The following is a 14,383-nucleotide window of genomic DNA, read 5'->3' as shown; positions in this document are numbered from 1 at the left end:
GAGTAGGCAGTTCAGATGGTTTGGTATGCACTAGATGGGCTGCAGGGCCTGTTTCTGTGCTGTACTTTTCTATGACTATAACCTCTAAATGTCTTGTGAACGTTGTAATTATAGCCGCCTCTATCGCTTCCTCTGGCAACTTGTTCCTTGTACCTACTGTCTGGAAAACTTGGCCCTTAGATCTCCTTTGACTCTCTTCCCTCTCCCCTTAACCTGATGCCCTCTGGTCTTGGACCATTCCTAGGAAAAAGGTTGTGCCTTTTCTGTGTCCCTCATCATTTTATACCTCCTTCGCCCAAAGGAAAACAGTCCCACCTCTCTGTGACTCAAGCCAGACAGCATTCCTGTATATCAGAATTATTATAAAACCTTGTTTGTTTTCTTTGTAGGTTTGACATCAACTTGGATGAAGACGATTTTGCCGAGTCAGTCCCCTCTTGTGGTTCAAGCCCAAGAAAAAGGCTTCAGTTCTTTCCACTAGAGAATACAGAATGTAAGTTCAGTCATAGTTTGTACAGCTTAGAAACAGGCCCTTTGTACTAATCCCACACACCCCTGTGAATTCCCTATCCTTCTGATTCTGTAGCCTGTTCACATTCAAATGTTTACTGTCCTTTTACAGTCACTAAAAGATGACGTCCCAACTCTCTCACTCAAGAGCCTCACCTGATGAAGCAGGCATCTGCCATCTTTGCAGCTCCAATTATAATATAGAAACAGAACAGTATGGCATAGAAACATGCCCATCAAGTCTGTGCTGAACTATTTAAACATTGACCTGCACCCACACCATAGCCTTCATATCCCCACCTTCCATGTACTTATCCAAACTTCTAAATGTAGAAACTGAGCTTGCATGCACTGTTTGTGCTGGCAGCTCATTGTACACTCTCACCACCCTCTGAGGGAAGAAGTATCCCTTCATGTTCCCCTTAAACTTTTCAACTTTCACCCTTAACTCATGACATCTAGTTGTAGTCTCACCAAGCCATAGTGGAAAAAGCCTTTTTGCATTTAGCCTATCTGTAGCCCTCATAATTTTGTAGACCTCTATCAAATCTCCCCTCGATCTTCTACTACATTCCTTATCGCTCATGTCCTCCAGACTCAGCAACATCCGTGTAAATTTTCTCTGTGCTCTTTCAACCTTTTCTGTAGGTAGGTGACCAAAACTGCCGGTAATATCGGGATTTGATTTCCTGCTGCTGTCTGGCTGTGGGGGTTTTCTCTGGGTCCTCTGGTTTCCTCTCACGTTCCAAAGACATACAGTTAGGGTTAGGAGTGGGGGGGGCGCATGTTATGTTGGCTCAGGAATCAGGGTAACACTTGTGGGGGTAACAGGAACTCAGCAAGCCAGGCAGTATCTATGAAAATAAGTAAACTCAGTAGTCGCCACTTTCATTCTCGTCCAAATCATTATTATACTTGCAAATAACATGGGACCAAAAGACTAATCCCTGCAATACATCACTGATCTCAGGCCTCCAATCTGAAAAGCAGTCCTCCACCAACGTCTGCCTTCTCCCACTGAGCTAATTCTGTATTGAATTGGAAAATGATTGGAATTTTTTTTTTGAAATAGCAGTACAAAGATAATTAATTTACCATTTGACAGCATGAAACTTTCTTTTTGCAGCAAGGTATCATGTTGATAATGCTCAACGTGCGATGCCCACTGATTCTGTACTGAACGCGGTTAAGATGGGGTCTATCATCAGTCGACCAGCTTGGGAAGACAAGACAATAACTTCTCAGAAAGAGAAACAAAATGCAGCTCTACAAACTCCATATGAGACTGAGCTGACGTATAAAGCAAGGATGGAGGCTTTGGGGGAAACAGAGAAACTCTTTGATGCTCTCACACAAGAAAAGCAACAGGTATTGAAGCCCCAGCAATTCAGAATCATATTTAATATTAATGGCACATCTGGTGAAATCTGTTGTCTCTGTGACTTTTTGATCGTACAACACAATACATAACAAGAAAAGAAACTGGAGTACAGTAAGTATGTACTGTATATTAAATCGATAAATTAAGTAGTGCAAAAATAGAAATAGGGAAGTAGTGAAGTAGTGTTCATGGGTTCAATGTCCATTTAGAATTCAGATGGCTGAGGGGAAGAAGCTGCTCTTGAATTGTTGAATGTGGATCTTCAGGCTTCTGTATTTTCTCCCTGATGGTACCTGAGAACAAGGCATGTCCTGAGTGATGGTGGTCCTTTATGATGGATGCCACCTTTTTGAGGCATTGGTTTTGGACACTACAGAGGCTAGTACCCATGATGGAGCCGACTATGTTTATGACTCTGCAGCTTAGTTCAATCCTGTGCAGTAGTTTCCCTCCCACACCGGGTGGTGATGCAGCCAGTTAGAATGGTACATCTGTACATCTATGGTACATGGTACATCTGTAGAAATTCATGGCAATGATTGGGCATCGTCAGTCTACTGTTAGGTATTTGCAGAAAATAATTGTTTTGGTTGACTTTACAAATATTTCCTTGAAAGCCAAAATTTTCTCCAAGGTTTCATAAAATACAGCCAGTGCAAACAGCAACAGCTGAGCTGCAATATTTCAGTAGGAATGGAATATGAAGTGAGGTTGTTTTATTGTGTAGGAATTGCAAGGCTTCTGTAGTGTGTATTGGACTAATATTTGGGTTTTATTTTACTCAGCCAAAATGCTGCTTGGTAAAAAGACTGATATTGAAATAAAAACTCCAAAGTTGATCTGTGAAAGGGATGTTGAGTGCCATGATTTTGAGTTGTTTAGCAGGTTAATATTAGATGGTGTGATAAAAATGCTCCAGGACATTTTGAATAACATGGATTTGTAGTGCTCACTGCCCTAGTATGGTTTCTTTAAATTCTAATGTAAAGTTCAAAGTACATGTATGTCACCATATACAGCACTGAGACTCATTTGATTCATCTGATGCTGACCTAGAGAACCCATCTATACTAATCTATATTTTCAGCTGTTGGTTTGTAGCCTTGGCTAATCGTGTGTTTGGATACTTGTCTGTTGTGAGAGATTCTTCAGCCACCACACCCTCAAGCAGTGAGTTGCAGATTCCAACAACTTAGAGTCGTGGATAAGTACAGCACAGATACAGGCCTGTTAGCTCATATGCTCTGAACTATTTAAACTGTCTACTTCCTTCAACTTGCACTGGGACCACAGCCTTCCATAACCCAACCATCCATGTAGTACTATCATGTTAGCTGTTTCCCAGGCCAGGGAGTATTTTGAAACCGGTGGTCAATGAAAAGAAAGTCTAACCTTTCCCCTTGACATTCAGTGGCATTGCTATTGTTGAGTACCCCACCATCAGTACCCTGGGGTTAACTGTTGATCAGAAATGGACCAGACACACAAATATAATTTAAACAAGCAGGTCAGAGTCTGGAGAATGGGGTGGGCCGAGCGATGCTTCCTGAAGCCTCAAGGGCTTCCCACCACCTTACGTCAAAGACATCATGCAAGACAGATAACTCTGCTTGATTGGCACCCCATCTACCACACTTAAACACATTGATTTCCTCCACATTGTGGCTGCAGTGTGTATTATTTACACAATGAATATAGCTTGCTAATGATAACCACCCAAACCTTGAACCTCTACCACTAAGGACAAGGACAATGTCTTCATGCAGACTGACCTATGCATTGCATGACCAATGGACTTGTGTCAGCTGTCTCCAGGCCTGAATTCTGGAACCCTCTTCCTGACAGCATGTGGGAGTACCTCTTCCAGAAGATGTGCAGCAGATCACCATCACCTTCTCCAGGACAATATGGGATGTGTAATAAAAGCTAGCCTTATCAGTTACATACAAATCACAAAAATGGTATTAAAGAATGGATATATTGACAAGGGCAGATGAAAAATAGGGTGGTGAGGTGGAGATGTGTCTATACCAAAGGAGGTGTACGGTACTCCTTCCCTCTACAGGTCACCCTTGGGCACCTGCTTCGTCTTCCAATCAGGGTCATGTGAAGCCCTGGGAGCAAGTGGTGGATGATCTTATGAGCAGCTGGTGCATATCACAAGTTCTGGTTATGTGACCACTGATGCCACGCAGGCAATCTCTAAAGACTGTTGATAATGGTTGGGATTACCTGTCTTGAAAAGACACTGTCCAGAAGAAGGCGATGGCAAACCACTTAAGTAGAAAAATTTGCCAAGAACAATCATGGTCATGGAAAGACCATGATCACCTATGTCATACGACACAGCACACAATGAATGAATGAGATGAAAAATGGTGGGAGGGGACTCTGTTGGTGAGGAGATGGCCATCTTAAAGTTCAAAAAGTTCAGAGTGAATTTATTGTTAAAGTATGTACAGTCGGCTCTCCTTATCCACGGGGGATTGGTTCTGAGGACCCCCCCCCCCCCCCACCGCGGATACCAAAAAATGCGGATGCTCAAGTCCTTTATTTAACCTGGCTCAGTGTGGTGGTCTTTAGGATCCAGTGGAACCCCGGACTTTATTTAACATGCTCAGTGCGGTGGACATTAGGACCTGACGGTGCAGCTCTGAATCTGCGGTTTCTGTTCATGAAAATAATCACGGTCGCAATTGAAAATAAGGTGGAAGTCATAAAGCAATCAGAAAGAGGTGAAATGCCTTTGGTAATTGGAAAAGCGTTGGGCTACAGTTGGTCAATGATCGGAACAATTTTAATGGAGCATGTGAAAGGCACTGCCCCGATGAAAGCTACAATTATTACTAAGCAACACAGTGGTTTAATTACTGAAATAAATATGTTTCTTAAGTGTTTTATGTGCATAGAAAGGTAAAATATGTACTATATACTAAGAAAAACATTTGACTAACTGACGCTAAATAATACCGGATGTACTTGTTCTGACTTCAAATCCGACTTAAAGACAGACTCAGGAATGGAACTCATTCTTAACCCAGGGACTGCCTGTACTTCTAAGTAATTTCTAGATTACTTATAATACCTAATACAATGTAAGTGCTATGTAAATAGTTGTTATACTATATTGCTTAGGGAATAATGACAAGAAAAATTAGTTTGTACATGCTCAAACGACGAGTGTTGGAGAGAGAACTTCCGGGTTTTCCCGATCCGCAGTTAGTTGAATCCGCGGATAAGGAGGGCTGACTGTATGTGTCACCATATGCAACTCTTGAGATTTATTTTCTAACGGGTATCCAGGTCGTCCCCGAGTTATGAACGTCCGACTTAACAGACAACTCGTACTTAGGAACTGAGAAAGGAGAGTGCCGTCTGCCATTTTAAGTCAGATTGCAGCGCCGTCTGCCATTTTGTCGGATCACGATGCCGTCCGCCTTTTTAATCATTGCCGTTGACACTGTGTTGAGTGTTTAACTTTGTATTTGGCTTAAATCTTAGCAAGATTCACCCTGACCCCCCCCCCCCCCCCCCACCTTGTTCTGGTTGGCTGGTGGCGCAGTGAGATCAGAGGTTCCCGAGTTTGATTTAGTGACAGACTGCTCCCGTGCGTCGATCCAGTGACTCCCGTACCATCCGTGCCGGGTTGATGTCGAGCTCGCAGCTTGACCTCGTAAAAAAAAATACTGCCACCTCCAGTTTAAATTCCTACGCGGAATATTGTGGATGATCAAATACCCAAACTCAGCACAGCCCCCACTTGTCCCATTTAGCCTGTCTCAGTGCGGTGGACTTTCGGACCTGGGGATTTCAGTGCAGTGGTCCTTAGGACCCAACGGACCTTGGGAGCCGGCGCAGCTCGGGACCCGCCGCCTGCAGTGCTTCTGTTCCATTGACGGGAAGCAATCGTGATTGAAAATAAAGTGGAAATAATAGCGTTTGGAAAGAGGTGAAACGCCATTGGTCTTTGGAAAAGCGTTAGGCTACAGTTGGTCAACGATCGGAACAATGTTAAAGGATAAAGTGAGAATAATGGAGCATGTGAAAGGCCCTGCCCCGATGAAAGCTACGATTATTACTAAGCAACGGAGTGGTTTAATTATTGGAATGCATACATTTCTTAAGTGTTTTATATGCATAGAAAGGTAAAATATATACTATATACTAAGACAAAGGTTTGACTAATTGACACTAAATAATATCAGATATACTTGTTCCGACTTATGTACAAATTTGACTTAAAGACGGACTCAGGAATGGAACTCGTATGTAACCCGGGGACTGCCTGTACTCAATAAATCTATAATACAATAATAACCATAATAGAGTCAATGAAAGACCACAACAACTTGGGTGTTCAACCAGTGTGCAAAAGATGACAAACTGCAAATACAAAAAGGGAGAAATAATAATAAATTATTTTTAAGAGCATGAGTCATAGTCATAAAAAGTATAGCACAGAAGCAAGCCCATCAGCCTATCTAGTTCATGCAGAATCATCTAAACTGCCTACTCCCAATCACCTGCCTTGTTCTTGAAAGTGAGTCCATTGGTTGTGGGAACATTTCAATGACGGAGTAAGTGAAGTTAAACCACTTTCTGCTGTGGTTACTTACTGCAATATTTTGCAATTGCATCAGCAGATAGGAGCAGCAATAATACATTTACATAAAAAAGTGGAAATCAAGCTGTCTTAAGAGCAAGTGATCACTAAACCTGTGGAACTACCTGTGAACAGATTCAAATTCTTTCAGACACTCTTTATTCTGAAAGTTATGTGATTTTTTTTTTTACACAGCATAATAATACAAGGGTGAATTATCAGAATGATAGTGATACGAAGTGCAGGAGATAAGTTCTGCCTTGGCTTCTGTACTTTGTAATTTCTAAAAGGTTTCCCAAGTTTGAGCAACATGTTTGAAACAGATTCAAAGTACATTTAATATCAGAGTATATATCCAGATATCAGAGTATATATCCAGAATTACAACATGAAATTCATCCTCTTCACAGACATCCACAAAACAAAGAAACCCCCATAGAACAATAAAAACACGGAAGCCCCATCCCCCCCTTTCCATTGACACAAGCAGCAGCAAAAAGCATCGACCCCCACCCCATTCACCTGCACCCATGCCAGCAGAAGCAAACCCCCCCCCATGATACAGACAACAGCAGAAGCACCAAAGAGTCCATCAAACTACAGTCCACAAACCAACACTTCGGTATCTCAGACAGGCTGTCTCTCTCTGGTGAGGGAGAGAGGGGTTGTTCCTGGAACAACGAGAGGAGAGACCAGCAACTCGCTGTTCTGATGTTATATTCTTCTGTGTCGCTTCTCCAAGCACGCTCTCCCCTCCCCTCCCAAGGACTGATAGGCTCTCACTCTCCATCGAGAGCAAAAGAGGGATCGCTCGAGCACAGGGGCCTTCCTTTGACAGCAGCTGGCGATTAGCAAGCACACCGCCTACTGTCTCAGTGTCAATGTTTCCCACAACACTTCAGTCAGCAAAATCGGTGAGAAACCGGGTCACCCACAGGGCTGCTCCCCAACTTCTGACCTCCCAGCCCCAAGGGCACGTCTTCCAGGCTGTCCTTGGAGATAGTGAAGCGCTTGGCCACACAGTTAGTCCGAAAACCCACCGCTTGCGAAGAACCATAGCTTGAACTGTAGATCATATGGTTCTGTCAGAACCACAACCACCTTAAAAAGAAAAGAAAGACCAAAGAGAAGAGTAATAAAACTGTTTTGTGAGCAAGCTGGAAGAAGTCACCTGGGTCTGCTGGCGCCATCTTTCCTCGCTCCTCCTCCTATATGTAATACATGTCTGAGGTAGCTCAAGTTGATTTAAGGGTGAGTGACCAGAACAAATCTATTTTAATGAGAAGGCAGCAGATTGTGCTATGAAAATATGATGACAAAGGATTTTGGCATCTCTGGCACGGTTTTCATTAACGTTGAACGTAATTTAGGATCTAATTTTCCATTGCAGATTGAAGCTGCATTAAGTCGCATACCTGGTTCTACAGGCAGAATGACTTTACAAGCAAGATTGGAAAAGGTATCATGTAATTTACTTTATAGAATGCATAGTAATGTAATGCAGCTGCTGTTTGAAACTGTTTATTTCTGTGTTCCTACTGGAAAGATAAGCAGATATTAGAGTCATATGCAGCGCCGTAACAGGCACTTCGACCCAACTTGAAATGTCCCATTCAAGCTAGTCCCATTTGGCCCACATCCCACTAAATCTTTGCTATCCATCTACCTCTCCAAATGTCTTTAATTGTTGTTAACTTACCTCATGTCAACTGCTTTATCTGGCAGCCCATTCCATACACTGACCATTTTCTGTGTGGAAAAAAATGTCTTTAATTGTTGTTAACGTATCTTGCATCAACCTCTTCCTCTGGCTGCTTATTCCACACACTGACCCTCAAGTTCCTACTAAATCTTTTTTCCTCTCACCTTAAACCTACGCCCTCTAGTTTTTGTTTTAAATTCCCTTTCCCCAGGACGAAAATACTATTTATGCCCTTACTGATTTTATACACTTCTATAAGGTCACCCTGCAGTTTCCTGCTCTCTCTAAAACTCGGGCCCTTAAGTCCTGGCATGTTCTCAAATTGGCACTCTTTCAGATGAATGACGTCTTTCCTATAGCAGGGTAACCAAAACAGTACACAATACTCTAGAGGCAGCCTCACCGAAGTTTTGTATAACTGCAACAAAAGGTCCCAACTCTGATACTCAGTGCTCTGACTAATGAAAGGCAGTGTGTTCAAAGCCACCTCCACAACCCTATCTACCTTTGATGTCATTTGCAGGGAAGCATGTAATTTTAAAAACTCCTAGATTCTATTGCTTTATGACATCCTGATTTGCCATTCCATGACCATTTCCCCTGCTGATCAAAATCCCCTTGATAAGATCACCTTCAATGTACAATATCACCTTTTTAAATGTTATTTGCATACTTACTAATCATGCTTTGTACATTCTGAAATTACCTTGCGCAATTTCGACCAGTTTAGCATTGTTAGTTGTGTAAACTGATAACACTTTAACAATGTAAGTTAGGTTAAACAGTGCAAATCTGTGTTTCTAGAGAGTACCAGATTTGAGATTCAGGTCCCTTTGGAGATCCAGTCTTGGGAAATGTGATTTATTTTAATGATACCTACCAGATTGACAATGCAGGACTCTGCAGAGATCCACTCTGGTGAAATGTATTAACAATTCCAATATTTTCAATCACTTAATAAATTCTAGTGTTTATTTTCCCATTTATCTGTCCAATTCATAATCATAGAGTCATAGAAAAGTACAGCACAGAAACAGGCCCTTCAGCCCATCTATTCTGTGCCAAGCCATTTAAGCTGCCTACTCTCGTCAACCTGCACTGAGACCATAGCCCTTCGATCCCCTCCCATCCATATGCTTATCCAAAATTCTTTTAAACATTGAAATTAAGCTAGTATTCACCACTTTTGCTGGCTGCTCATTCCACGCTCTCACCACCCTCTGAGTGAAGAAGTTCCCCCTCATGTTTCCCTTAAACTTTTCACCTTTCACACCAAACCCATGGCCTTTAGTTGTCCTGCCCAACCTCCGTGGAAAAAGCCTGCTTTGCGTTTACCTTATCAACCCCTCATAATGTTGTATACCGCTATCAAATCTCCCTTCATTCCTCTATGTTCCAAGGGATGAAATCTTATTCAATCTTTCCTTGTAACTCCAGTCCCAGCAACATCCTTGTTTATTTTCTGTACTCTTTCAACCTTATTTACATCTTTCCTGTAGGTTGGTGACCAAACTGTGCCAATACTCCAAATTATGCCTCACCAACATCTTAATACAACCTCAACATAACATCCCATCTCCTGTACTCAATACTTTGCTTTATGAAGGCCCATGTGCCAAAAGCTTTCTTTACAAACCTATGTACTTGTGCCACCACTGTTAATAAATTATGGACCTGTATTCCCAGATCCCTTTGGTCAGCCACACTCCTCGCTCAGCTGTTCACTGTGTAAGACCTATTCTTATTTGTCTTACCAAAGTGCAACACCTTACTCTTGTCTGTATTACATTCCATCTGTTAATCTTCAGCCCATTTTTCCCAACTGATCCAGATCCCGCTGCAAGCTCTGAAAGACTTCCTCTCTGTCTACTACACCCCCAATCTTGGTGACATCTGCAAAGCTTTTAGGCTTTTATTTATTCAGGAATCTCGATAATAGCCCAGATAAATAATCCGAACAGCATCTTATCTCTTTCTTTTCTTATTGTCTCCCTTAATTCTTGTTTGTAAAGTATTTACAGTATTTCCAAACATCTTTTCTTCTTATTTTTGTCATCTTAATTTGGAGTATTCTGTGCAGTTTTGGTCATCAACCTACAGGAAAGATGTAAATAAGGTTGAAAAAGTACAGAGAAAATTTACAAGGATGTTGCCGGGTCTGGAGGACCTGAATTATGGGGAAAGATTGAATAGGTTAGGACTTTATTCCTTAGAATGTAGAAGATTGAGAGGGGATTTGATAGAGGTATTCAAAATTATGAGGGTTGTAGATAGCGTAAATTCAAGCAGGCTTTCCCACTCAGTTTGGGTGAGACTAGAACTAGAAGTAATGGGTTAAGGGTGAAAGGTGAAAAGTTTAAGGGGAACACGAGGGGAAACTTTTCATCGAGGAAGGTGAGAGTGTGGAACCAGCTGCCAGCACAAGTGGTGCATGAGAGCTTGACTTGAACATTTAAGAGAAATTGGATGGGTACATGGATGAGAGGGGTATGGAGGGTTATGGTCCCAGTGCAGATCAATAGCAGTCAGCAGTTTAAATGGTTTGGCCATTGACTAGATGGCCTGAAGGGCCTGTTTCTGTGCTGTACTTTTATATCCCTCCAGGACTCTCATTCAATGACTATAGTTCAGATTCAAACTAGTTTATTGTCTTGAATGCCTGGGTGCAAAAAAACTCCTTGTTCGTGTAAAGCATAGGGTAAACAGTGTATATGGTCATAACAAATACAACATGGAACATAACGAGTGCAAAGTACAGCCATGCGAAAAGAAACGCTGTAGTGACAACAAGGGAAGCAGTAGAATTAAGTGTTTGAGAACATGGAAAATAACACTGAAGTCCTCAGAGTGAGATTGCCGTACCAGAGGGAAAGGAGGGACTGCTGCACAGCAACATGGCTCACAATCCCCCCACCCACACCCCCTGCCACATTCTGGACACAGCACTTCAGCCTCAGTCTTCTGTTTCTACTGCATGGACTAGACAGAGGTGTTGGGTAACGGCAATGACCAAGGCATTTGCTTCATGATTGACTCTCTGTGGCACTCAGGAGTAGCGGTTCTCCCTGCCTGGAACATCCATTTTATCTGCCGAGGGAGATTTTCGCCATCGTCATGTTAGCAGTGTCCTTCGTAGCAGAACTGCTTTGAGTCAGTGAATTGGACCACATGGAAGAATTCACTTTTGGATCTGAATGAATATGTCACAGTTGTCACCGAATTCGTCAAAACCTGTGTGGATAAGTGTGAGCCTTTGAGAACATGCCAAGATTACCCAGAGCAAAAGCGTGGATGAACAGTGAGAGTCACAGTCTTGCTGAGTGCTAGATATGTGGTCTTCGAGGCTCCACAGGAAGTCCAGGTATGACTAATGGAAGGCTATTTTAAGTACAAAAATTAATTCCGATTGAAGTTGGGGTCAGAGTCAGGTGCACATCAGCTCTGGCAAGTTTTGCAGGGTATCACTTCCTTCAAGGTGAAACCTAACATGATAAATGACTGTGATGCTTCACTCCCAGATGAGCTCAATGCCTCTTACGCACACTTTGAAAGGGAGAATCCCTGTAGCATCGGTGACCCTGTGATACCTATATCAGAGGTCAATGTCAGAAATTTCCTTCGAGAGGGTGAACCCTCGCAAGGTGTCAGCCCCAGTGGTGTAATTGGCAGGCACTGAAAATCTGTGCCAACCAACAACCAGGAGTGTTCGAGACCTTCAGTCCCTCCTGGCTGCAGGTGAAGGTTTCCACCTGCTTCAAAAGTGCATCAATCATACTGGTGTCCAGGAAGAGGAGGGTGAGTTACCTCAGTGACAATGGCCCAGTGGCACTCGTATCTACTGTGATGAAGCACTTTGAGAAGTTGGTCATGGCTGGAATTAATTGCTGCCTAAGCAAGGACCTGACAATAGGTATACAGTGGCTGTCCACTCGGCCTTAGACCACCTGGACAATAGCAATACCTACATCAGGCTGCTGTTTATTGATTATAGCTCAGTGTTCAACACAATTATTCTCTCAGCTCTAAACAAGAAGCTTCAAAACCTGGGCTTCTCTACCTCCCTCTGCACCTGGATCCTTAACTGTAGTCAGTGTGATCAGAAATCACACTGTGATCACACTGTAGTCAGTGTGATCAGAAATGACATCTTCTCGCTGACAGTCAACACTGGTGCAACTCGAGGATGTGTGCTTAGCCCACTGCTCTATTCTCTGCACCCATGATTGGGGGCTAGGCCCAAGTCAACGACATCTGTAAATTCACCGATGACATAACTGTTAGTAGAATCTCATTGTAATGAGGAGGCAGAGCTCTAGACTTAGCACCTGACCCACTGAGTTCCTCTAGCAAGGCTGTGTGTTGCTCCAGGTTCCAGCAAGTGCAATCCCTCCCACTGTGGCCATTCTCTCTTTTCCCCTCTCCCATTGGGCAGAAGATACCACCAGGCTCAAGGACAATGTATTGAACAATAAGATGGACTCTTGGCCTTGGTGTTGCACTTTCTCTGAAACTACAATATTATATTCTGCCTTCTCTTTTCTTTTACTTCCTTGGTGCACACAAACAAAATCTTCCACTGTACTCAGTGGAAGAGACAAATAATAAACCATTAACAGTACCAGAAATTGGGTGGGGGTGGGGTTTATGCAAAGATTGGAGGGGAATGAGAATTTTGTTTTCACCCAGTACTGAGGTAATGTTCATGGGTTCAATGTCCATTCAGAAATCAGACGGCAGAAAGGACGAAGCTGTTCGTAATTCATTGAGTGTGTGCCTTCAGGTTTCTGTACCACCTCCTCAATGATAGTAATGAGAAGAGGCCATGTCCTGAGTGGTGGGGGTCCTTAATGATGGATGCTGCCTTTTTGAAGCACAGCTTCTTGAAAGTGTCTTGGATACTACAGAGGCTAGCATCTATGATAGAGCTGACTAAATTTGCAACTCTGCAGCTTACTTCAATCCTGTGCAGTAGCACCCCACTCCCCACCATACCAGGCAGTGATGCAGCCAGTTAAAATGCTCTCCACGGTACATCTGTAGAAATTTGCAAGTGTTTTAGGTGACGTATTAAATCTCCTCAAACTTCTAATGAAATATACTCAGTGTGTTGCCTTCTTTGTAGCTGCATCGATATGTAGGGAATTTGAAATTGTTAACTCTCTCCACTTCTGATCCCACTGAGGACTGGTGTGTGTTCCCTTGTCTAACTCCTTTCAGAAGTCCACAATCAACTCTTTGGTCTTATTGACATGCAGTTTCCAGTTATGTAAATATTCTTGGGCAAAGATGCAAAAACTAAGTCTAAAACTGAAGGGACATTGTTCACAAAATTATTATTTTCTGGGACATGTTATTTGGCTGAGGTAATTTGGACAATCTAAATCTGCACGATCCCAGTTTTCCGTCCCAGCACAGCTGGGTGAGTTCATCATCTCAGAGCATTTATTTAAACTTTACATCGTTCACTAGGTACTCATGACTTTGAATGTTTTTGTTTGCAGGAAGCTTTAGAAGATCGATTGGAAAAGATCAATCGTGATCTTGGATCAGTGCGGATGACACTGAAGCGGTTTCACATTTTACGAACCTCTGCAAATTTGTGAACTGTTCTCCAATTTTTATTTGACCAGATGTTTACTTGCACTAAAATTACATTGTTATGCACTGTTATCACTAACAGAAGGCGGGTTTATTTTTGATCATCTTGTAACTAAATGATGGCCTTACAATGCACATCCTTGTATTAGAGGTCACACAGTTGTGTATATAAAGAAGAAAACATTCTGTGCCTTTTTAGAGAAATGCAGTCCATATCTCAATTAGTTTTGTTATTAAAGGTTGGAACCAAAACCCATAAAGGATATATTTTGGTAATGGTCAGGATGTGTATTATATACATACTTTTGTAAATGATTTAGAACATCTGGAAGTGAATATTATTTGTTTAAAATTTAGATTAAGATGGAAAGTGTCTGTCAGAAATTATTTTGCAGATGATATCTGTCAGAAATTTTAATATTTTATATTTGAAGTTGAAATACATTTATGAGCTAATTTTTTAAAGAAACATCATTAAAATACAGTATTGAATAAATTAATGGGCCATATTTGTTTGGTTGTAACACAATTCATTGAAGGCATCTTGAAAGTAGTTGTTCCTCTCAGCACCTTGTGTGCAACGGACAGC

General features: G+C 42.1%; 1 protein-coding gene across 3 annotated transcripts in view; it reads left to right on the top strand.

Annotated features, from left to right (window-relative positions):
* Window positions 1-14,383, top strand: part of LOC140730921 (M-phase phosphoprotein 9) — a 115,291-nt gene extending 100,908 nt beyond the window's left edge. The window contains exons 20-24 of one of the 3 annotated variants that reach the window (XR_012099700.1): window positions 390-493; window positions 1,637-1,878; window positions 7,885-7,953; window positions 11,247-11,557; window positions 13,698-13,812. Coding sequence is in view for 2 of the 3 variants with exons in the window: in XM_073051996.1 (XP_072908097.1) it covers window positions 390-493; window positions 1,637-1,878; window positions 7,885-7,953; window positions 13,698-13,799 (517 nt within the window). In the remaining variant the exon portion in view is untranslated. Of the gene's footprint in view, window positions 1-389; window positions 494-1,636; window positions 1,879-7,884; window positions 7,954-11,246; window positions 11,558-13,697 lie in introns of all 3 variants that reach the window. The other 2 variants (XM_073051996.1, XM_073051995.1) reach the window with 2 other exon arrangements.

Source organism: Hemitrygon akajei, chromosome 7 (genome assembly GCF_048418815.1).
Source record: "Hemitrygon akajei chromosome 7, sHemAka1.3, whole genome shotgun sequence".
Classification (NCBI taxonomy): domain Eukaryota; kingdom Metazoa; phylum Chordata; class Chondrichthyes; order Myliobatiformes; family Dasyatidae; genus Hemitrygon; species Hemitrygon akajei.
Note: the sequence above shows the minus strand (reverse complement) of the source record. Positions and strands in the feature narration are given on the sequence as shown.